The sequence below is a fragment of the Phyllobates terribilis genome, unplaced genomic scaffold (assembly GCF_046119375.1).
Source record: "Phyllobates terribilis strain yellow unplaced genomic scaffold, ASM4611937v1 Scaffold_3__8_contigs__length_932513732, whole genome shotgun sequence".
Classification (NCBI taxonomy): Eukaryota; Metazoa; Chordata; class Amphibia; order Anura; family Dendrobatidae; genus Phyllobates; species Phyllobates terribilis.
The window spans coordinates 741,856,624-741,882,755 of NW_027362763.1; the positions used below are offsets into that span (position 1 = coordinate 741,856,624).

Genomic DNA, 26,132 nt, shown 5'->3' on the forward strand with positions numbered 1-26,132 from the left:
ACATATGCATTAAGCAAGTTCCTGATACATATGAAAAAGCATTCATACAAGTGAAGCCAATATGGCCTCCATTGGAATTTCTGACATGGTGAAAAATGCACTATTCTATACAGTGGAACCAAGTAAAAAAAACAAAAGTATACCGCACAGTATATGGAATCCCACGGGTGAAAGCTGCCTCCGTATTTCATCCGTTACCAGTTTCCTATAAACTTATACATTGGGAGTTTTCCTGACTCGGTGTGAAAAGAACTTAAATGAGAACAATTTTGCAAACTAGATTACGCCATCCTAATGTAGGTAAGAATGTGACTGTAGTCAGTTTGCCGCCAACTCTTTTCATTTTGTATTAACAGTGAATCTGTTCTATGTGAAGTCCGGGATCAGCAGGTGGCATTTGAAGCTTATCTCCTCTAATTCTTTTTCCCTAGAAACTAACCAATAACCCCACACATATGTAACATTGCGGCAGTACAGAAAACGTATTGATTCAAAAAAAAAAAAAAGAGAATCTTTTTAAATAGCATTAATTCTTACCAACTCCGGCGTTTATTGATTCTGCATCTATTTCCTCAGCCTTTTTCTTTGCCACTTTAGCTAGTGCCCATTCACCCTTATCTAGTGCAAGGTAATGGATGTCCTTTGGAAATAAAGCAAAATAAAAGATTAATCTAAAATGAATCTTGGGCGCACAACAAAGAAGAATTTCAAAGAAAAAGAATCTTTTATTGCCCAGATCACAGAACATAGACAGGACTGATGAACCCACAGTTATGTTTTAATTTTCTCAATTTTCATTCTTCCGCGATGCAAATGTATCATCTTACGCACACCTTATCTCCAGCCAGGCAATCAAACACATTTCACGAAGTAAAAAGCATATATTTTACTTGCCAGCTTATGCTGCACTTTCTGACCAACCTATGCCTTTGAAAAGTCAGCTGCTGGAGTCTGTAATTCTTGACAAAGACACCTTTGAATATACGCTATATACTATCCAAAATTAGACCATTTCAGAGGCCTTTAATTGAGTTCCACTGGTAATGTAATGAAATTGCTGGGAGATATTTAATAACGCAAAACTGCCCAAATAAATGAACTCAATTTATATGTTTAACCATAGAGACAAACACAAAGGGAAAAATGCAGCAATTATATTTCTATTATCAAACTGCCCCTTTTAGAGATGGAAGTCAGCAGACAAGCTCGTCTCCTAAATAGTACCATGTATTCTTCTTACACATTCTCACTCGAATATTGGGCAATTTGGGAAAAAGATTTCTGGGAGCACAACATGTTTGCTGGATAGTACTGGAATTGTGTCTTATAGGAGATGTCAAATACTGGTCAATGGATTCATCCATATAGAAAATTGTGAAATTCTGGATGCCAGAAATGTGAACACGGTTCTACAATAACTATATTCTCCCTATAAGGATCTAATCACATGTGACAGATCAGACACAGATTTTGAAATGGATTCTGTCCCAAATTGTTGACAAATCCTACGACAGTCCACATTTCATGCTTCGGCAATCCCAGTCACAAGCTACGAAAATTTTTGATGCAGATTTTTGCCTGTACTGAGATTAGTCATACTAAATGGCAAAAACGCACATCCTCGGCTGAAATCAAAGTGTCCGATTTCTGCAAGAGGAAATAAACGTCCGTTTCAATGATGACGTGTGAACGTGACCCTACACAGTTGTTACATTACTTGTAACATTGCAGGTCGATTTGTAATTGTGCACATTATCAATGCTCTCATAATGCACATGTACAGTTCACTTTTGAGAATAACCTGTTAAAAACAAGAACATTTATACTGTACAGTGATAAAAAAAAAGAAGTAATAATTACTATTGCAATTACAGAAATTAAGTTGGTTCACTTTGTTTATTTCATGTAATTATTGACTCTTTTTCTAATCCACTAAAGTTTTTTGGATCAACTCATCCGATCGTTCTCAATGGTCAGGTTACCCTATAGGATAATCATTATTAGATCTACTGTTAAAGTCTCCATTAAAGAGTCCATATGTTCATTATGTTAAAGATTTCAGCAAACACATCCGTGAAAAGGTTTAGTAAAGGTTTTCTTCCCATTGTTATGTAGCCGTCCATACAATTAGCTGTGGAGCGGGAACATGCTGGGAAAGAAGCAATGGCTGCATTTGCGGTGACTACCTGACCTTGCTGGGACATTGTGGATTAGGGTCTTCTGAAACAAAAACCTCACGTAGTGCTTTGTGAAAAGCCAATAAAGACGTGGATAATGTGACTTTTGGAGCTAATTTAGTGGGAGGGATGAAATGTAAAACGTCTTGAAGTCCATGTTGCATCATTGTTCCTCTATAATGTACAGGCAAAAGCTTTCATAATATGTCACTTTAATGGTGATGTACAAGACACACTAGGTGCCATCAAAATCCCAAGGACGGGCTTCCTATAAAGATTGCCACTAGGGTAAAGATTTTCTGACAAGTGAACAGACAATAATTTTTCAACAAAATTAAATAAGAGCATACATTAGTACAACAGTTACATGAGTATCCAAGTGGGCAAATTTTACTAATTTTTAAAGGTGTTTTCCAGGTTCGGAATAGCCATAGGCTGTAATATCCGATAGTTGGAGCCCTGACTCAGCACCACTGTCAATCAGCTGTTTGAAAGGGCTGAGATGCTCTGCAAGAACTGCAGCCTCTTCTGCTTTGCTCACGTAGCACCCTTCATATAGCCGGGGGTGGGAACTTTGAGGATCGGACCTTAACCAATCAGACATTGATGGCTGATCCTAATTAAAGGCTATTAGCGATGAGCGGACCAGTGGAAATTTGGGTTCTGGTACCCTACCCAAACTTTATTTCAAAGTTCGGTTCGGGTACCAGAACTGTACCTGGACTTGAACCAGAACCCGAACCCCATTGAAAACAATGGGGAGTCAAACTTTTGAGCTGGAATAAAAAGCTCTATCTGCAATGGACTTCCCCCGGAACTCCGAACATTACAATGGACTTCCCCCGGAACTCCGAACATTACAACGGACTTCCCCAGGAACTCCGAACATTACAACGGACTTTCCCCGGAACTCCGAACATTACAATGGACTTCCCCCGGAACTCTGAACATTACAACAGACTTCGACATTTAGCGCCGGACACTAACTGTCCAGTATGAACCCCAAACTTTTAAATTTGGGTTCACTCATCTCTAAAGGCTATCAATATTCTGAACCTTGAAAACCCCTTTTATGAATTGAACACTGATAATATGGAGAAAATAAAGTCAGGCAAAGCTGAGGTTGTTTATAGTGTTTGACATATTCATCAACTGGTGTGCACAGTTTTGAGGTAGACAGAATACGCTAGACTATAATATTACCCTGGAGCACAATGCCAGCATTATGTTATGTGCCAAATAAATGTATCCAGCACTCTGACATGAAACGTATAAAGTAATTATCAAAAAATGCACCCTGGTATAAACTATATTCAATAACTGAACATGAGGCTGAGTATTGCCAAATATATGCACCAAACCCAAGAAACAGTATGCCGGTACAGATACACATATCTGCCACGGACTCCCATCGCAAAAAGAAAAATAGCAATTTTTTTATACAGCGCCAGCATTTTCCGCAATACTTTAAAGTTAAACACTGATTAAAAAAAAAAAAATGTCATGACATTTACCGAGCAAAAATATACCCATGTGGGCTCGTCAGTATAAGGGTCAGTGCTCCTGGGATATACAGTACAGACCAAAAGTTTGGACACACCTTATCATTTAAAGATTTTTCTGTATTTTCATGACTATGAAAATTGTACATTCACACTGAAGGCATCAAAACTATGAATTAACACATGTGGAATTATATACTTAACAAAAAAGTGTGAAACAACTGAAAATATGTCTTATATTCTAGGTTCTTCAAAGTAGCCACCTTTTGCTTTGATGACTGCTTTGCACACTCTTGGCATTCTCTTGATGAGCTTCAAGAGGTAGTCACCGGAATTGGTTTTCACTTCACAGGTGTGCCCTGTCAGGTTTAATAAGTGGGATTTCTTGGCTTATAAATGGGGTTGGGACCATCAGTTGTGTTGTGCAGAAGTCTGGTGGATACACAGCTGATAGTCCTATTGAATAGACTGTTAGAATTTGTATTATGGCAAGAAAAAAGCAGCTAAGTAAAGAAAAACGAGTGGCCATCATTACTTTAAGAAATGAAGGTCAGTCAGTCTGAAAAATTGGGAAAACTTTGAAAGTGTCCCCAAGTGCATTTGCAAAAACCATCAAGCGCTACAAAGAAACTGGCTCACATGAGGACCACCCAAGGAAAGGAAGACCAAGAGTCACCTCTGCTTCTGAGGATAAGTTTACCGAGTCACCAGCCTCAGAAATCACAGGCTAACAGCAGCTCAGATTAGAGACCAGGTCAATGCCACACAGAGTTCTAGCAGCAGACACATCTCTTCAACAACTATTAAGAGGAGACTTTGTGCAGCAGGCCTTCATGGTAAAATAGCTGCTAGGAAACCACTGCTAAGGACAGGCAACAAGCAGAAGAGACTTGTTTGGGCTAAAGAACACAAGGAATGGACATTAGACCAGTGGAAATCTGTGCTTTGGTCTGATGAGTCCAAATTTGAGATCTTTGGTTCCAACCACCGAGTCTTTGTGCGACGCAGAAAAGGTGAACGGATGAACTCTACATGCCTGCTTCCCACCGTGAAGCATGGAGGAGGAGGTGTGATGGTGTGGGGGTGCTTTGCTGGTGACATTGTTGGGGATTTATTCAAAATTGAAGGCATACTGAACCAGCATGGCTACCACAGCATCTTGCAGCGGCATGCTATTCCATCCGGTTTGCGTTTAGTTGGACCATCATTTATTTTTCAACAGGACAATGACCCCAAACACACCTCCAGGCTGTGTAAGGGCTATTTGACCAAGGAGCAGAGTGATGGGGTGCTACGCCAGATGACCTGGCCTCCACAGTCACCAGACCTGAACCCAATCGAGATGGTTTGGGGTGAGCTGGACCGCAGAGTGAAGGCAAAAGGGCCAACAAGTGCTAAGCATCTCTGGGAACTCCTTCAAGATTGTTGGAAGACCATTTCCGGTGACTACCTCTTGAAGCTCGCCAAGAGTGTGCAAAGCAGTCATCAAAGCAAAAGGTGGCTACTTTGAAGAACCTAGAATATAAGACATATTTTCAGTTGTTTCACACTTTTTTGTTAAGTATATTATTCCACATGTGTTAATTCATAGTTTTGATGCCTTCAGTGTGAATGTACAATTTTCATAGTCAAGAAAATACAGAAAAATCTTTAAATGAGAAGGTGTGTACTGTACACCAAATGCAAATCACAAAGGTTATGAGAGCGGAGCGCCCATGCAGTATGATATTGATACATATCACTGCAGGACAAGATGAAGATTACATGTAAAGTATGGAAACATACATTGCTTTGAAAAAGTATTCATACCCCATGAACTTTTCCACATTACACCCACAAACCTAAATGTATTTTATTTGGATTTCATGTGATATACCAACACTAAGTTGCAAGTATTTGTGAAATGTAAAGGAAACGATACATGTTTTTTTATTATTTTAAGCATATAAATCTGAAAATGTTGAAGTGCATTTGCATTCAGCCACCTGTAGTCACTTAAATAAAATCCTGAATGACCAATGGGTTCCAGAAGTCACGTAATTAGTAAATTGAGTCCACTTGTGTGCAATTCATTCTCAGTATAACTACAGTTGTTCCGTGAAGGCCTCAGAGTTTTGTTTGAGAATATTAGGGATAAAATAGAATCATGAAAACTAAGGAACACACCAAACAGGTCAGGGATAAAGTTGTGGAAAAGAGCAAAGCAGGGTTAAGTTATAAAAAAAAATAGCCCAACCTCTGAACATCCCACAGAGCACTGTTCAATCCATCATTGAAACATGGAATGAGTATGATACAACCGCAAAACTATCAAGACATGGCCGTCCACCTAAACTGCCATCCCAAGGAAGAAGAGCACTAATTAGAGAAGAAGCCAAGAGATCCATGGTAACTCTGGAGGATCTGTAGATCCACAGCTCAGGTGGGAGAATCTGTCTAAAGGACAACTATTGGCCGCATAGTCAACAAATCTGGCCTTAGTGGAAGAGTGGCAAGAAGAAAACTATTTTTGAAAGCAAACCATAAGAAGTCCCATTGTCACGGGTGTGTCAGAAGTGACAGACAGTCGGCCTGCAGTGTGTTGCAGGAGATCTCTACATTTGGCATTGCAGACACCTTCTTAGAGACTGTCTCTAGGACCCAGCAGCTACCTTCCACTGGCTAATTAACACCCTGGCCTGGGTGTATAAATACCAGCTGTGTCCCAGAGGACGGTGCCGGCGATATTCATTACTCCTTGTGAAGGCTTTAGCAAGAGCAGTACGTCTTCCTCTCTGGAGCTTGAGGACGTGTGCGCATTTGTCTGGAGTCATCTGAAGCTAAGCAATTTCCCCCTGTTTGTCCTCCCTTGTTGTCTTTAGTGTTTAGTGGGGATCGACTAGTGCTCATCTCCTCCCTTCCCTAGCTTTAGCCATACGCCAGGGAAAGACAGGGCGAGGCACGCGTGTGGCGATTGGTGAAGAACCAATATAGGGTCATTAGGGGAGACAGGGTGACACTAGACCAGCTTAGTAGGTCTCCACTCCCCCCTCTCCCTAGAGTCTGGGCTCCCTTTCCCTCTTCCCTTTGTGTTGCACTAAGTTTTTCCCACACCTTGTGTGACACCCATTTACAGTTTGCAAAAAGCCATGTAGGGGAACAACGACCCTAAACATACTGCCGGAGATACAATGGATGGTTTAGATCAAAGCATATTCATGTGTGTGAAAGGCCAGTCACAGTGCAGAACCAAATCCCATTGAGAATCTGTGGCAAGACTTGAAAATTGCTGTTCACAGATGTCTCCATCCAATCTCACTGAGCTAGAGCTGGTTTGAAAGAAGAATGGGCAAAAATTTCAGCCTCTAGATGTGCGAAGCTGGTAGAGACGGACCCCAAAAGACATGCAGCAGTAATTGCAGTGAAATGTGGTCCTATAAAGTATTGACTCAGGGGGGGTGAATACAAATGCACATCACAATTTTCAGATTTATATTTTTAAAATCATTAGAAAACCATTAATAATTTCCTTAACACTTCAAATACTTGCTACTTAGTGTTGGTAGATCACATATAACCAGGGCTGTGGAGTGGGTAAGTCAAACCTCTGATTTAGATTCCTCAATTTTCCTGACTTCAGACTTCGACTCCAACTTCCACTCCACAGCACGGCCTCACTATTGAGCATGTACATAAAGTGCAGCACAGATTCATCTCAACTAAAAGCCAAGATCCTTAGATCAGGAACAGACCACACATTTATAGGACATGTCATAACTTTCCCAAATTCTTCTGAAAAAATTTACAGCACATCCTGCATTGAACTACTGTACCCAATTTATTACATATTTTATGAGTCAGTCCATTTTATACCGACTCCACCAAAATGGACAACGACTCCGACTCCACAGCCCTGCATATAACACCAATAAAATACATTTAAGTTTGTGGATGTAATGTGAAAAAATGTGGAAAAGTTCATGGGGTATGAATACTTTTTCAAGGCATTGGATATAAATGCCTAATGGAATATAATAAAGAGTATAATAAAACATCAACAAAGTATAAAAAAAAATAACAAAGACTAAAGGGAAGAAAAAAATCAACTGAGGCAAGTAAAGATCTAAAACAATCATATAAGTTGAATACATATTCTTACTTTGTAACAGTTTATGCACTTATGATGCCAGAAACACTGATCTCAGGTGTCTGGTTAGATATTATTTAGCTCTGACGTTATCTGAACTGAAAAGCTGATACAAGGAAGCAAGATTTGTACAGTTTTCTTCCTTTTAAAGAATTATATATAAAAAAAAACTCATATTGATAAAATGTCCATCGATATAACAATACCAATAACATATAACTTACCATGAACAGATCTCGTGCACCAATATCTACGGCAAGCAGAAAAGCTTTTTCAAATTGCTGATGTCTGCAAAAAAGGAGAAAAATCACTGAAAATGTCTAATGTTCATAAATAAGACCTACATAACCTAAATAAACAGTAAAAACAGTAAGGTGCATCCACGTGTCATTGGTGCGGGTCCAGAAGCTGTTACCTTTAGTAATGTTCTGAACAATAAGATCTTTGCACGAAGGACAGGGCTGGACCTCATTTGAGGGCATATAAAACGACGTTGCTCAGCGTGGGGTTCCCATGCTCTGACATTTTTAAGTCGAAGGATCCCAAAGTGCTCACGCTAAGTAAGGCGATAGAGGCACAATGGGGGATTTAGGAAAATCAAGGATTCAATGAGTAGATAGGGGGCATGGTGGCAAAAATGTAGAAGGAAGGACACACTGAACTTGTGAAGAAATCAAATGGAGACAGCTAAGACTAGTTATCTCTCAGGTGTAATAAACTGAATCTGGTATTCTTAGCGTAACAGAGAAAGTTGACAAATTCATCCTTCAGCTCTAAGTGGTATCAGAGTGAGATGTTCAGTGTTGTTTTTTTTTAATGACATATTTCATGTCATTAAATCCTATCTAAAAAGCCCTGAAATATTCCAGTTTTCATATATTTTCACTTGAGCACATACAAAATGCAGAGAACCCCTGTTTCAGTCATCTCACTTTGTTGTGTAGACTGGGTTAGAGTCTGCAAAGCCACCTCCGTCTCACTAGTGAGTCATCAATGCAATGACAGATAACCGTTTTATTATTACTCTCTTCTCAAAACACAGATACGCTTGATCATATTGAGAAAATATGTGCATGAAGAGGCCGGAAGTAATAGTTGTTGGCCAAAAACTATTGAATTAATTAGAACTATGCTATAAAGGATGGACCATTATGGCCTAAAACATTTACAAAAAAACCCTAAACTTTAATTAAACTAAAATTAAACTCCATGATACATTCCCTTTAAAGCAGCATAAGGCCAAGTCCACGAAATAGAAAACATAGACACAGATTAAAATAAAATTTAGAAGCTCATGTGATATATGTATGGATTCTATATCGGTGCCAAGTCAATTAATACAACTTTTCATTTTCGAATACGGTTTGAAGCAATTACCAGAGATATTAATCAGATTAGTATAAGGGAGATCCCATAAAGTGACTTTAATCAGCGAAATGAAATCTTTCTTAGGCTTAGGTTGCTGCAGGCTATTTATATTACTCTTCCTCGCCTTTAAATAGTCATTAATACCTTTCACTGTAGAAACTTTTTCTTCTTGTGAGACTAGAACCACATTGGCACCAATTACACATACACTTCTTTTCTGATTTGAATCTAATTATTATTTATCTTAGTTATGAAATATAGAAACTACGACAATCTTACACTGTGGTGGAAGAAACAGGGAAAATCACATTTACTATCGAAACATTTCTCATTTAGGAAATAATCACATGACTACACATGCATGTCAGAATAATTTATATTATCAAATAGGCTGACTGAACCTTGACCAGAAGTTGGCAGACTACCAGCCTCCACATCTCATGGTGATAATAAATTAACAGTACCCAAAGAACGTGTTAGCCACTTCATGGTGGATGTTATGGTACAGATAGAAGATAATTATTCATGGCCCAAAATAGCAATGCTACAAAAACAAACAAAAAAAAACTCAATAAAAATATATGGCATTAGTAACCAACCATCATTTAGCTTATACGCATATTTATTTAGTAAATTTTTATTTTTGGCTAAAAAATTAAATGAACTAGTACATATCTGGCGGCAGAATGAATTATGTTACATACAGGCTGCAGAATGAATTATGTTACATACAGGCTGCAGAATGAATTATGTTACATACAGCCTGCAGAATGAATTATGTTACATACAGCCTGCAGAATGAATTATGTTACATACAGGCTGCAGAATGAATTATGTTACATACAGGCTGCAGAATGAATTATGTTACATACAGGCTGCAGAATGAATTATGTTACATACAGGCTGCAGAATGAATTATGTTACATACAGGCTGCAGAATGAATTATGTTACATACAGCCTGCAGAATGAATTATGTTACATACAGCCTGCAGAATGAATTATGTTACATACAGGCTGCAGAATGAATTATGTTACATACAGCCTGCAGAATGAATTATGTTACATACAGGCTGCAGAATGAATTATGTTACATACAGGCTGCAGAATGAATGTTACATACAGGCTGCAGAATGAATTATGTTACATACAGGCTGCAGAATGAATTATGTTACATACAGGCTGCAGAATGAATTATGTTACATACAGCCTGCAGAATGAATTATGTTACATACAGCCTGCAGAATGAATTATGTTACATACAGCCTGCAGAATGAATTATGTTACATACAGGCTGCAGAATTATTATTTTTTTTAACGAAAGCCTAACAATAGAGATGAGTGAATCGATTTGTGGGACCATGGCCCAAAAGGCAGCATCAGTAGCCTGTGGCCCACCAGACGGGAGCCCTCCTAACTGTCGGTATCCCCAGCGTCTCTTCTGATTTGTAGGCTTCATGCAGGGTGGTGCAATCATTGCATTGAGCTGGGCCTACTAATCAAAAGAGGCGCCATGGAGGATGGAAGTTAGCAGAAGATTCGCAGAATGTTTGACAGGCGTCCATGGACTACTGAAGTGGCCCCTGGACCAGGGTCCTGCAAATCCATTCGCTCATCTCTAGTTAACATTGATATCAGTCACTGAGCTATTCTGACACCAGTGTCTGTAACCCTTAATTTTATCCTCATGAACATCTTATCTGCGGAGTAATGACCAGTTTAAAGATGAATATTGATTTGGTCATGAATCAGTTAACAGGAATATTCAGAAGAGAGAAAAAGGTTATAGACCTGCCATCAGATGAGCTCACTGACAGGTTTCACTGTCAAGGCTTTGTTCACACCGGATATTCATAACTTTTGCTTGTCACAATATGAAGAGACAAGAGCAGCAGGTATACGGGCAGAGGCAAGTAGTTATCTTATTTTTATTTTTTTAATGTGAGGCCATTATACTGTATGGAGGACTATGTGGGTCTCATTATACTGTATGGAGGACTATGTGGAGCGTATTATTCTGTATGGAGGACTATGTGGGGCCATTATACTGTATGGAGCACTATGTGGGGCCTCATTATACTGTATGGAGCACTATGTGGGGCCTCATTATACTGCTTGGAGCACTATGTGGGGCCTCATTATACTGCTTGGAGCACTATGTGGGGCCATTATACTGTATGGAGGACTATGTGGGGCCATTATACTGTATGGAGAACTATGTGTTGCCATTATACTGTATGGAGAACTATGTGGGGCCATTATACTGTATGGAGCAGTATGTGGGGCCATTATACTGTATGGAGGACTATGTGGGGCCATTATACTGTATGGAGAACTATGTAGGGCCATTATACTGTATGGAGCACTATGTGGGGCCATTATACTGTATGGAGCACTATGTGGGGCCATTATACTGCATGGAGCACTATGTGGGGCCTCATTATACTGTATGAAGCACTATGTGGGGCCATTATACTGCATGGAGCACTATGTGGGGCCTCATTATACTGTATGAAGCACTATATGGGCCCATTATACTGTATGGAGGACTATGTGGGGCCATTATACTGTATGGAGTATCACATGGGGCCCATTATTCTGTATGGAGCAGTATGTGGGGCCATTATAGTGTATGGAGGACTATGTGGGGTCATTATACGGTATGGAGAACTATGTGGGGCCATTATACTGTATGGAGAACTATGTGGGGCCATTATACTGTATGGAGCACTATGTGGGGCCATTATACTGCATGGAGCACTATGTGGGGCCTCATTATACGGTATGAACCACTATGTGGGGCCATTATTCTGTATGGAGGACTATGTGGGGCCTCATTATACTGTATGGAGCAGTATGTGGGGCCATTATACTGTATGGAGGACTATGTGGGGCCTCATTATACTGTATGGAGCAGTATGTGGGGCCATTATACTGTATGGAGGACTATGTGGGGTCATTATACGGTATGGAGCACTATGTGAAGCCATTATACTGCATGGAGCACTATGTGGGGCCATTATACTGTATGGAGGACTATGTGGGGTCATTATACGGTATGGAGCACTATGTGAAGCCATTATACTGTATGGAGCACTATGTGGGGCCATTATTCTGTATGGAGGTCTATGTGGGGCCTCATTATACTGTATGGAGCAGTATGTGGGGCCATTATACTGTATAGAGGACTATCTGGGGTCATTATACGGTATGGAGCACTATGTGAAGCCATTATACTGTATGGAGCACTATGTGGGGCCATTATACTGTATGGAGCACTATGTGGGGCCATTATACTGTATGGAGGACTATGTGGGGACATTATACTGTATGGAGCACTATGTGGGGCTATTATACTGCATGGAGCACTATGTGGGGCCTCATTACACTGTATGGAGGACTATGTGGAGCCCATTACACTGTAGGGAGCACTATGTGGGGCCCATTATTCTGTATGGAGCACTATGTGGGGCTATTATACTGTATGGCAGACTTTTTGTAGCCATTATACTGTATGGAGGGCTGTGTGGAGATTACAGTAGGGGCATCATACTGTGTGTGTGGAGGGTACTGTGGTTGAACTCACTGTGGGGGTATCATACTGTGTTTGGGGACACTTGTTTGCATCATACTTCATTATCTATTTTATTCAAGGTTTATTATCCTTTGTTATTACATAGTTAAATTAGGCCATGTGCTTTTTATTGCTCTTACATAATATATTATATTATTCCAATATAATTCCAAAAGTTAATAATTTTATTTGATAAAGAAAAACTTCCACAATTGTAGACATTTTTTTTAACAAATATCAAGGTTGACCAGCGACTTTGTCCAAGCTTTTAATTTTGACCCTCTGCGCATTTGAGTTCGACATCCCTGGTATAAAGGGTTATTCTCATCATGATGAAGGATTACAGTTGGAAAAAGGTTGTAAAAACAAACAATTTTGCAATTTTACTTTTGATTAAAAATCCTCTCCATTCTCAAGAACAGACCTCCTCTGCAGTCGGTGGCTAGTATCTTTGGCTTGGAGTGCAGTGCTTACAAGCTCTTTGCTATAGACTCTATAGCACGCTAATGTACGAGTTGTTTTTCTAAACTAAAACCTCAGTATTCAGGTTAAATTGCAGTGTTAGCACTTTGCGATAAATAAGCGGGTTTTAGATTGCATTTTGGGCACACGGTGTCTAAAAAGTTCGCTATCACCAGCCTAAGCAGAAGTGATTGCTTCATACAATAAGGTTGTCACAAGTATACCGCGACAGAGAGGGGCCAGAAGACCGCGGTGTCTGGTTTCACAAACTCCTGCACTGGTTAGAAGAACTTCACCATTTTATTAAACAGTGCAGTTTTTTTTCCTTGCTGGCAGTGCAAGGGTTAATCAGTTCAGTTGATCTCCTGTAGATCTCCAACCTGGATTATCTCATCTATTCAGTGTTGGCCACTCACCTCTGCTATATGGGAATTGCCAGTGTTAGTTCTTACTGCCTGGTTAATGAGTTGGAGGTGAAGTTCGTGTTTGGAGATTGTTCAGGAGATTGTTGCGTTGAGTTTGTCTGTGTGCACATCTTCATCGTCTCCTATTTGGTTTCACCTTCCTATACCTTCCCTGTGTTCCACTCTGTTGTTCGGTGAGTGTATTTTGTATGTTTTTAGTTTTCATTTATCTCTGTTAGTCTTCCCTTGTTTGTCTGGCTAGTATAATCCTATACACTTCAACTTCCCACCTCCCTGGGTGGGGGAGGGGACAGATGAGGGTTAATTTAGGTGCATAGCAAGGCACGTGAACCCCCGTGTCTCCACCTTCAGGAGTAATCAGGGGACAGGGATAGACTAGGGTGCCCCTAGTTCGATGGATTGGGGATGTGCCCACAGTCCCTAGTCACTACGTGACAAAGATATTCTCCAATGCAAATCTACACAGGAGCCCAGAAAATACAGGTTAATTTTCTTACTTTGGCAAAAAAGGCAGAAGTGTGAAAAATGCGAATAGAGACTGTGACAGGAACTGTGTAAACAGTAGCCATCACTGGTGATACTCTGCCTGTATCTTTAGCTATTACAAAAAGAACTTCGGCACTCCATACATGAAAATATAAGAAATATAGTATCTAGACTAATGTCACTTTGAAAAATGAAGGTTTTTTGCGCATAATTTGGCCAATTTATGTGTGCCCATCAACCACGACAAGGTCACCTTCGTATGATGGGAAACTACGCTACGCTACCACTGGATATGCCACTCTTGGGCTGTAAGCCTGTATAGACAATATGTCTTTGCTTGGGCTTTTAACCTACAATGTATGGGCTGGTAGAGCTAGTTAAAACCACCTGTGACTGAATGGGAGGGACACATGGTCAGAAAAAAGGCTGTCAAACTTCTAATAGTGTGAACACGTACCTGCTGCAATGCTCCAGGAGCGGGATCCCAAAAATGATTAATAGAAAAAAGAGAGGGGTCGCTCACTGGTCTATTCGGGTGCTCTGAAGAAAAGAGTAATATCAATTGCAAAAAGAACTCCGACACTCTGTATCTTTAGCTAGACATGTCAATGGCTGGTGAGAACTTGGCGTCACTGCCATAGCTTCGAAGATTGAGAACCCTATAACAATTTGGTCTAAGGAAAAATGTCAGAATAATGAAAAGTACAATTTGGTGACTTACTTCAGAAATATTTCTTACCTCAAAAGATGGTGGAAAAATCTCCGGGCATATCTACTGATTGGGTCTCGATACTCCATTATGATGGTGTCCAGGAGAGGACAGGTTGGTGAATAGAAGGTCCCAAGGCAGGCCTCCAACTGACCTGTGTTTATAAGAAATGCCAGGAATTTATAGAAAAATACTTTAGTTCATACAAATCAGACCTGCGACATAGGTTGAAGAATTTAGGAAAATAGTGCCATAACAAATATAAGAAATCTCCTCTCCCCAGCATGAATCAGAAAAAAATAAGAATATTGAACCACTGTCTTAATCCAGAATTTGAGCACCAGAGCAGAGCAAATAATGGTTATGTCCAGTTATTGTGTGGCTATTCCACTGGCGGTCAGCACCTAAAAGAAGCTACGCTACATAAGGCAAAAGATAATATCTTGATTTTGAGAGAATAAGGCAATGTGTGAACTCATGTGGCCATGCCTGTCTGCAAAGGGCAAAAGAATGAATGAGTTTTTCGATATCGCCTTACTGCAATCATTGGTAGCCAGAGGTTGACATAGCAGTCTGCTGCATGCGTCGGTTGGATGTCAGCCTTAATATTATGCTGGAATATATACACATTATGGTAGCAAACCAACTGCAGATATTGGCTGAGATTACAAAGTAATTATGCCAGGGTGTAGCATGGAGTCTTGGAGCTGTGAAAACAATATTGAGTTATCTTTAATTTATCTGCGTAATTTTTGTTATTCTATTGAAGTATTTCATTCTATGATAAGGGTATGTTCACATGTGTTGTATTCACTACAGAATTTTTGCAGAAAAATCCACAAGGTGAGTCCACAGTAACCTACGCAGCATAAATTGACATGCTGGGGGGTTTCAAAAGCACAGTGATGGGCAATTTACACTGTGGATTTTCTTCACTGCATGTGAATGAGTTTTCTTGAACTCGTATTTACAACACTGCTACCGCAGCATCTGAATGAAAGCAAGAACGTTCTCATTCCCTGACAGCAAACAGAAATTCAAAACTGTGAGGAAGGAAAACACAAAAGAATCTTAGAAGTTTGCAAAAATGTATTTCATACTCTGATTAAAGGGGCTGACCAGTGAAAAAACATTATCTGCTATTTGTAGGATCAGTGGGGGTCCGTCCAGTGTGACCAGCACCAATCAGCAGAACAGTGAACTTTTATCTCTGTCAGAATGGAGACACAATGCATATGCATGATCTATGCTCCATTCATTCACTTTTTGGCTGCTAAGTGCTGCGCTTGGCTTTTTTCTGGCAGTCCCATACAGAATGGTGGTCGGGTGTCCAACCTGCTGCACCATTTTTTAAGCTAGTGTAACGCTAAGTCACTTTCATGGACAAGCCGTGAATTGGGATAGTCAAGGAGTCAGAGTTCAAAAGCCAGGAGGGTACGTCATAAGCAGAGGGAAGAGACAAAAGGCGTAGTCAGGTAACGGTCCGAGGTCAAAATACCAAGAAGAACGCAGATCAGAACAAAGGGGTTAAACAGACGGATGGTCAGAATGATGTCCAAGGTCAGGCAACGAAAGATCAACAAGCACAAGGTACAGAGAGACAAACCACACTTAGCTGAATGTACGTCTGGCTGAGGTCTGGGAGTAACAGCCCAGCTAAGTAGCAGAGCAATCACCTGGGGCAATGAAAACCTTGAGACAGCCAGCACATCCAAATCTCAGATTGGCCGGCCGACCTGTCAATCGAAACACCGACAGCTTAGCATGCCCCTGCACCAGACTGGACACTGAGCTGTCAAAGTACTGACAGCTTCAGCACTCCCATGTACCAGATTAGACAGCTGAGTCGTCAGTAACTGTATGCCAGATACACTGAGGGGTGGAATCATAACACCTAGAATAAACATTCCCCATTAGGGAATTGATCTGCCAATTGGAGCGGGTCCCAGAGGTCAAACACTCACCAATCAGATAGTTATCACCTATCCTGTTGGTAGGTGAGAAAGGCGTAGTCCAGTCAATGCAAGTTAAGTTTCAACTTTTCTGCCCATAGCAATCATTCAATTTATCTTTTTTATTTTGAAGATTGCCAACAAAAATGAAGGCTGAAATGTTTTTAGCAACAGAAGTTTCTTGGGGTAGTTTTTATACATTAGGCCAAAAATATATGAAAAAGTTGTATAACTTTTCGTTACTCAAAGATTTCATTATCTGTAAATGGAAAACGCTTTTAATGGATGTGAAATTTGTGACTGTGACTACTAATCTGAATTCCAGTATAAGATCCTCTTCTCTGAAAAAAGACTGTCACTTTTTTTATTTCATGCAATCCCCAACTGAACAGTATGTATAAACCATTACAGACTATACATTATTTTTTAAAGATGCCACATATGCAAATTATATGTTTTAGTAATTTGATAAAAATCAAGAAAGTAATTTATTATTTATTATGCTGACTTATATAGTGCCATTAATTCCACAGCGTTTTACAGACATCATCGTCACTGTCCCCATTGGGGCTCTCAATCTACATTCCCTGTCAGTATGTCTTTGGAGTGTGGGAGGAAACCGGAGAACCCGGAGGAAACCCACACAAACACGGGGAGAAGATACAAACTCCTTGCATATGTTGTCCTTGGTGGGATTTGAACCCAGGATCCCAGTGCTGCAAAGCAACAGTGCTACCGTCCTCTTAGCTCATGTAAATGGGAGATAAAGTGCAGTAGTCGGCAGCAGCCACTAAGCAATGTATGGAGCTGCTGTGTTCTGCCCTGTTCAAGGCTTATATCAATGTATGTGTGTTGGGTGTTGGACCCTACCGATCTAATATCCATCACCTTTCCTTAAGACAGGTCATCAACGTCAGTCCCAGACTACCCCTTTAACCTATTTACTTATTTAAACCACTATGAGTGCTGACATTAACCTCCTTCCCTGCCATAGACTACCAGGGATTCTGTAATTACCCTCTTCATTGTCCTTGACCAACATGGATGAAGACTAGGTGTACAGCACTAAACTCTCTTCAATGTCCTAGAAGTTGGCATTTCTCCTTTTACGACCCTTGACCACTAAAAATGCTAGCATTAAACCCCTTCACTTCACTAGTCCAACAAGAATGAAGGCATTAACACGTTCACTACTCTAGACCACCAACCAACATAGAAACAACCCCCGCACTACACTAGACCTACCACCACTGAAGATCACTTAGGGTTTTCACTTTTACCCTCTTATCTACTCTAGCCCATGAGGGATGCTACTATCACCCTCCAAAACAACCAGGGATGCAAATTTCTGTGGGATGCAATAGCTGGGGGCTGCACTGATATATTTAGACACTATACAATATTTATGTTGTGTTATTTGGGAATGCCTAACTCAGAGGAACAGTGACTAGGGACCAAATGTTCTGCTAATTATTGGGGCAGCGCGGTGGCTCAGTGGTTAGCACTGCAGCCTTGCAACTCTGTGGTCCTGGGTTCAAATCCCACCAAGGACAACATCTGCAAGGAGTTTGTATGTTCTCCCCCTGTTTGTGTGGGTTTCCTCCAGGTTCTCCGGTTTCCTCCCACACTCCAAACACATACTGATAGGGAATGTAGATTGTAAGCCCCAGTGGGGACAGTGATGATAATGTCTGTGAAGTGCTGGGGAATTAATGGCGCTATATAAGTGAGTAAAATAAATAAATAAATAATTAGGCTCAAAGTCTTACAGGGAAAATTTACTATCAGTTTGGCCAGGTTCAGAACGCCGTATTGAAAATTGGGCTAATCACTACCACAAATTGTGGATGTAACGGGCTCCACGTGCAGCCTCGTGCATTTGTCCGTATTGTGGACGGGAGCCAAAGCGGCCATTCATTGCAGGCATTATTCTAGTCCGTGGTCTGCTCTGACTACAATAGGTTCATGAATTCCCCGTGCAATCTATGGTGTACACTGACAACACTCGGACCGATTATACGCTCTTCTAAACATGTGTGTTATATTGAAAAATACCTAAATACCTATTCTATAAAATAGTAACCCGCTCCAAAGAAGTGCATCAGAAAATGGTGGACATATCGATCATGAATTCTCCAGTTGCAATGATACGCTACAGAGCCATTTGTACATTATATCTACTGCTTGCACTTGCCCTAGTCTGAGCATACTGAACATGAACACAAGAAGGAGACATGCCAGCACTTAGTTTGTATCTTTTTCTACCAAGATGAGTACTACTAAGACTAGAAACAAACATCCTATTGCTTATACAAGTAGATCTCCAGCTTTTGTCTTGTTGTAGTCTCTAGGAAAAACAGACTTGCATGTCATTTTTGATACAAGCGCTTTCAAGTCTGCGAGTCGCTATCTTGGCAGCTACTCTTAAGATACTTACATCTCACTACCGCTGTAACTTTAAACTCTGCATGCTATGTTGTTGGATCTCCTAGCGCCATTGAACCAACCCGCCTCACATTCACTGCTAACAACTCTATATTCCTGAGCCCAGCAGTGCTCCATTATGAGCTGTCCTCTTTTGTATAGCTCAGTACAGAACATACATTTTTTTCTTGTAAGATTATTGACTTTAGGATCAGCACAAAGCTGCACTTTATCATAATAAATATTTAATATATGGATTTTGCCACATTTTTAAAGAAATATTGTAATGCAATATTGTGCAATCTATATCGTTCTACTTTCTAATTTTTGCTAATGAAAGATATTAGTCTTGGTACAAAGAAGGTCACTGGTAAATTGTTTTATGGACTTGAGACTTTCAGATCATTGATTATCTGTGCTTGCTGTGGTAAAATTAAGTATATTATCAGGGGTTAAGGAAATCATCTATACAAGTGTTGTTAAGCAGCTCTTTATCATTAAAGACATATTTTATGATGAGACGACCAGTTTATGATGGCAAAACCAAGTGCTGCAGAATATGTGGGCGCTATAAACATAAAATTATTATTACAACCAGTTTAAAAGAATTGTCCAGTAGTTTATTTTTATTTATTTTACTCATTTATATAGCGCCATTAATGCCACAGCGCTTTACAGACATTATCATCGCTGTCCCCATTGGGGCTCACAATCTATATTCCTTATCAGTATGTCTTTGGAGTGTGGGAGGAAACCGGAGAACCCGGAGGAAACCCACGCAAACAAGGGGAGAACATATAAACTCCTTGCATATGTTGTCCTTGGTGGGATTTGAACCCAGGACCCCAGTGCTGCAAACATTTTTCACAAAAGGCTTAATAAAAAAAAAAAAAAAGCAATACACGCCTCACCGATCCTTGCTCTTATTCTGATCAGCCTGATACTCTGCCAGGCTCTACTTAAAGAAGCCCTCCCGTGAAGATTTAACTAAATATGTGTATATACAGTCATGGCCGAAAGTGATGGTACCCTTGAAATTGTTTCAGAAAATGAAGTATTTCTCCCAGAAAATTATAGTAATTTACGTGAGTAAGCCAATTCCTTCTGGGAAAGCAGCTTGTGGACAGATGAGACCAAGATACACCTTTTTGGTAAAGCACATCATTCTACTGTTTACCAAAAATGGAATGATGCCTACAAAGAAAAGAGCACGGTACCTACAGTCAAATATGGTGGAGGTTCAAAGATGTTCTGGGGTTGTTTTGCTGCCTCTGGCACTGGGTGCCTTGATTCTGTGCAAGGCATCAAGAAATCTGAAGATTACCAAAGGATTTTGGGTCACAATGTAGTGCCCAGTGTCAGAAAGCTGGGTTTGCGTCCTAGGTCATGGGTCTTCCAGCAGGACAATGACCCCAAGCATACTTCAAGAAGCACCCAGAAACGGATGGAAACAAAGCACTGGAGAGCTCTGAAGTGGCCAGTAATGAGTCCGGATCAAAATCCTATTCAACATCAGTGGAGAGATCTTAAAATTGCTGTTAGGAGAAGGCGCCTTCAAATATGAGAGACCTGGAACAGTTTGCAAAAGAATAGTGGTCCAAAATTCCAGTTGAGAGCGCCTGATTGCAGCTATTTATCACAAAGGGGCTGGAACCAAAAATTAAGTTGAGGGTGGCAACAATTTTGTCCAGCTCTTTTTTGCGGTTTTGTGTGAAATTATGTCCAATTTGCCCTTTTTTCTCTTTTTTTTGTGTTATTCCAACACACACAAAGGAAATAACCATGAGTATAACAAAAGAAATACTTCATTTTCTAGAACAATTCCAAGGGTGCCAACACTTTCGGCCATGACTGTATGTATGTACTGTAGTGTCAGTCTGTTAGCATACTCACCTACTGCTGCTCTCTCCGGTGTCCAGCAACGTTCTGTTCATTTTCTCAGTAACGTCACCGCTCTGTAGACTGTGCGGGTTATGCTATGTGACCCGGAATGGCTTTTACAATGTAATTCTATGAAGCGTCAGATCGAGACTTCATAGACTTACATTGTAAAAGAGACTTTCAGCTTACACATAGAGCATGGAGTGATCCTGATAGTTTGAGGTGCGGTGACGTCACTAAGAAGAGGAGCAGAACGGCGTTGGATACTGGAGAAGACAGCAAGAGTATATTAACACACTCACCCCACACTACATACGTATACACACAGATTTAGTAAAAAAATCTTCATGGGAGTGCTTCTTTGAAGCAGTCAGTGTTTGGCTGCAGAGGTCTTGTGTCCCTGAGTCAGGAAGGTACAACTGCAAGTAAATTAGAGACCAACAAGGGACCAAGCAGATTAGGAACAGGAGCAGCGAGGATGTGTGATGTGAGCATTCTGTATTCCCTTTTTTTTTTTTTTTTTTTTTAAACAAAAGACTACAAAAATCTACTCATCGAATATCCCCATTCACATGAAAACTGTCAAAACAATAATTAGCATTTTATTTTATGCTTAGACAGGATTTCTTCTGGTTACAAACTATAGGCTTATGCTACACTACTCTCTTTTTGATTTTTGTCTGGTGTGATGATGTCATGGTCATCTTGTAAACTTTCAGATCATCTTATAATGAAAACACATAATAGCTGGCTGGGCGAGAACAAAAAAGTTATGTGAAGACAAAGATGACCGATATAGATGGTAATCTGAATAATCAAGCTCTCCATGACTTATATAATTTTATATAATATTTAAATATAAGAAGAGTCCCAAAGTCTGTAAATGGTTTCATTTGATGAATGCTATTGCACTGCTCGGGTGATCAGAATTGCCCAGTAGTGCAGTCTGAGGGTTTGGGACTGTAACATTAAAAGATCATATATTAAGATAGAAAATAAAAGTTATGTGAGGACCTGGCCATGGACTAAACACTATTGGACCAATAGATGTAGAGCGGATTCCATGGCTCTAAGGGGTACAGACTTCTTCCAGCATGGAGCACCGGTTACATCGATCTTGTGTTTTATTAGAGATTTGCTTGCTTGTCAGTTTAATGTGCATAAATTTCTCCTGGAAAGTGTTCAGCTTCAGGAATCAATGTTTCCATTCAGTGACAGTAAGCAGAGGAAGACTTGCTGGCTGAATCTCATGTATACATAAGGCCTACATTAGCAGTTCTGTCCTGCATTTGGTGGTGGCATGTGTGTCTTTGTTCCTCTCTGCAGTGGGCATCCCTAACACACAACCTTGCAGACAGGCTAGAGACTGGGATTCCAGAACATTCTTCACCCTTTGAGCTACCTTTAGCAAATGTTTAAAGGGGTAGGGTGTTAGTATCTGAGCCCAACCAGAGGGCTGATCCCAGGAGAGGTAGAACAATAAACCACGCTTAGTGAGTGAGTTGGTGCGGTGATGTCGAGGGGCGAGGATCTGTTACTGAGGCTACATCCTAGTGCCCATGTATGGATGGACTATGGAGATTGGAGGTCAGTTGCAAGCTGGAGCGGGATACACGTTCTACAGTTGTGGTATCTGTCGTCTGGATTTGAGGAACTATCCTAAGGAATGCTGTTGTCGACTGGAGCTGGATACACGTGCTATGGTAGTGGTATCTGTTTACTGGATTTGAGGAACTATCCAAAGGATTGCTGTTGCCGGCTGGAGCTGGGTACATGCGCTACAATCGTGGTATCCGTCATCTGGAGGAGCATAGGCTGTGACTGCAGACTATACCGATGGGAGATACAAAAGCTGTGGGCCAACCAAAAGTAGGGAGACAGTGAATATCGCCTAGTAGGGCCAGTGGAACTACCAGCCCTGGGTTGGGATCTTCCTGCCTGTGGGCACTGCATTGTGGCCATCTACCCGGAGTTGCTGTAAGACCATGGACGTAAGAAATAAAAAATAGTTGCATCGTTAACCTGCCCAGGTGATTATTACAACCCACAACCTCAGATCCTAACAGATTCTTATTCCTCTTATTTTAAAATGAGCAAAAGAAACAGTTAAGGACTACAATTTAAACATATCTAGAAATTTAAAGGGGATCTTTGGGAATAAAAATAAATAATATCATAAATAAATTCATAAATATTTTTAATTAGCAAATCACACTCCTCTTGTCTAGGGAGGTAATTACTATGGAATTACCTCAGCGGCCAACATGTTACACTGTGTAAAGTTTCCACTCACTCGGCAGCGCTTGAGGTATACATGGGAAGCAATTTCTTAAACAATGTCCAGGCAGGCTTATTTAAACTTCACAAACAGTACAGTAACTAAATACTATAACGGCTCTTGGGCGTAAGGAAAACAAAAATAGTCCAAGTACAGTGGCACATATGTGTTGGTCCGGTTCGCCAGGACAGCATAACATCCAGCACAAAAGACTATGGCAGGAGACTTAACACATGAGGACTTCTCACCTCCACTCTCAGTCACTGAATGTGACATCTGGTCTCCTTTATATCTGCCGTACCATGCCCTGAATTAGGGATATGTTAGCAGCCAGTCCAATTCATCTTTCTGACTGATCTTAAACCCGGCCCTTGACACACCCTATTAACTTTCTCAGCACTATATGTACTGGAGCCTGCTTTTCCAAGCTTACATCACTGAGGCTATCAACTTTGATGACACATAAATCCCCTTGAGGACCTGTCTGGCGGTCATCTTATATACACCCCCCTCTGCCCAAAGCCAGGGGGCTTGGCACCTTCTGCCAACATACAATGCACCCTTGAGAGGGCATCCACATCTCCATGCATGTTGCACATGAAAACTGAAGTCCTGAAGTGCTAGGAACTTCACTAAGGCATGGTTTCATTTATTCTCCCGCACTCAACTTAGCGGGGCATGGTCCGCCACTAACCTGAACTTCCTCCCTAAGAGGTAGTACCTTACAGTGTGCAACGCCCACTTGATGGCCAAACATTCTTTCTCCACTAAGGAGTAGCTCTTCTCGCAGGAAGATAGCTTTCGACTTAGGTACATTATCGGGTGCTCTTCCCCTTTCAACTCCTGAGACAAGATAGCACCCAGGCCGACATGTGTCACATCAAACTCCTTGGAGAAGTCCGATGCCAGCAAGATTGGCCATAGCCAACTTCCTACCTTTAAGGAGGTTTGTCAGAGTGGCTGCTATCATGGCAAAGTTTGGGATAAATCGGTGGTAGTAGCCCACGATGCCCAGGAATGCTCAGATCTGCTTCTTTGAGAGAGGTTGTGGCCAACTCTGGATTGCATCAACTTTATTTATTTGAGGCTTGATTTTGCCCCTGCCTATGACATAGCCCATGTATTTGGCTTCCCCATTTCCATGGCACATTTCTTAGGGTTGATAGAAAACCCCGCCTTCCTTAGAGCATCAAGTATTGCCTGGACTGTGCTCAGATGGCTTCCACAATTCTGGCTGAAGATCATGATGTCATCCAGGTAGGCTGCTGCGTACTTCTTGTGGCGAGCTAGGTCATAGTCCATTGCTCTCGGGAAGGGGGCCGGAGCTCCTTGCAACATCAAACGACATTCTTGTGTACTGGAAACATCCATCTGGTGAAGGCCAGAGAAGGCAGTCTTATCCTTGACAACTTTGAATAGAGGAAATTGCCAATACCCTTTCGTGAGGTCAAGAGTGATAAATGTATCGTGCCGGCCCTAGCCTTTCAATCAGTTCATCAACACGGGGCATTGGATACATCTCGAACTTAAGAGACCTCATTCAACTTCCTGTAGTCACTTCAAAATCGTCATTCTCCATCTGGTTTTAGCACTAAGACTATGGGACTGGACTAGCCACTCTTACACTCTTCAATGACCCCCAGGTTCAGCATCTGCTTCACCTCTTTTGAGACTACCTCTCGGCGGGCTTCGGGGTTCCGATACGGCTTCAAGTTTACACGAACATGAGGCTCTGTGAGAACCTCATGCTCTATGACCTAAATACAACCTGGTAATTCTGAGAACAGGTCTCTGTTCCAATGTAGCAACTCTCGGCACTGCTGCTTTTGGGCAAGTGACAAAGTCTCTGCCACCTTGACATCTTCCATGTTGGCTTCCAACTTCACCAGCAAATAAGGGGCTTCCATGTGTTCCCTAGCTTGCCACGGCATGATTAGGTTGACATTGTACACCTGGTAGGGCTTCCTTCTCCCCGGTTGATGGATTTTATAGTTGACGTTGCTAACATTTGGGGCCCTGCCACTTGGCCAGAAATTTGCTCTCTGCCATAGGTACTAGCAACAGTATCCAATCCCCAGGGTGGAAGAGTCTCACCCTTGCCGATCTATTGTACACCCTCGACTGCGCCTCTTACTTATACCGCACGAGGAACTGCATACAAAAATAAACAAAACCAATTCTTCACCTGCTTTTGATTTATTCATTCTGCCTCAGAAAGCAGGAAGTGTCAGCTCACATTTATCCTGCTCTCTGTGCTGAGAGCTTGTGCCGAGTTTCCTTGTAAATCTCTGAAATACGTGATTTAGACGGAACCCCCGACGGAAGATTCCCTATAACGAGGCTGATGGAAACACTATGGACAACATCTGGCCTATGATGTGGGGGTGTCCATCTTTTTGAGAGTGGATAAAAGTGCGGTTGGCCACAGTGTTGTGCACCTCTGAAAGAAGGCCAGACGGACTCCAGATTAACTCTGCTACCTCATTATAGGGAATGGATCCCTCAGGGGTTTCATCTGAATCATGTCATCCAGAAATTTAGATGGAAACACCGATGAAATTGCTCAGTGTAGAGAGCAGGATAAATGTGATCCCAAAATGTTATGCAAAATATTCCCAATAAAAGCTTCAACTCAATCCACAAAAAAGCAAGTTCCCACTCAGGTCCATCATCTGTCAATGGAAATATAGGGGGCTTAAGCATTATTGGTAGCACAAGGGCTCTGTAAAAGCGCTATGGCTCCTCACCCCGCAAAAGAAATCCAGCAAAT

At 41.1% G+C, this 26,132-nt stretch overlaps 1 protein-coding gene across 3 annotated transcripts in view; it reads right to left on the bottom strand.

Annotated features, from left to right (window-relative positions):
- Window positions 1-26,132, bottom strand: part of WDPCP (WD repeat containing planar cell polarity effector) — a 420,756-nt gene that overhangs the window by 190,743 nt on the left and 203,881 nt on the right. For all 3 annotated transcript variants that reach the window (XM_073672146.1, XM_073672144.1, XM_073672145.1), the window contains exons 12-14: window positions 14,858-14,981; window positions 8,030-8,093; window positions 538-640 (exon numbers count right to left, since the gene is read on the bottom strand). In XM_073672146.1, the coding sequence (XP_073528247.1) occupies window positions 538-640; window positions 8,030-8,093; window positions 14,858-14,981 (291 nt within the window). The remainder of the gene's footprint in view (window positions 1-537; window positions 641-8,029; window positions 8,094-14,857; window positions 14,982-26,132) is intronic.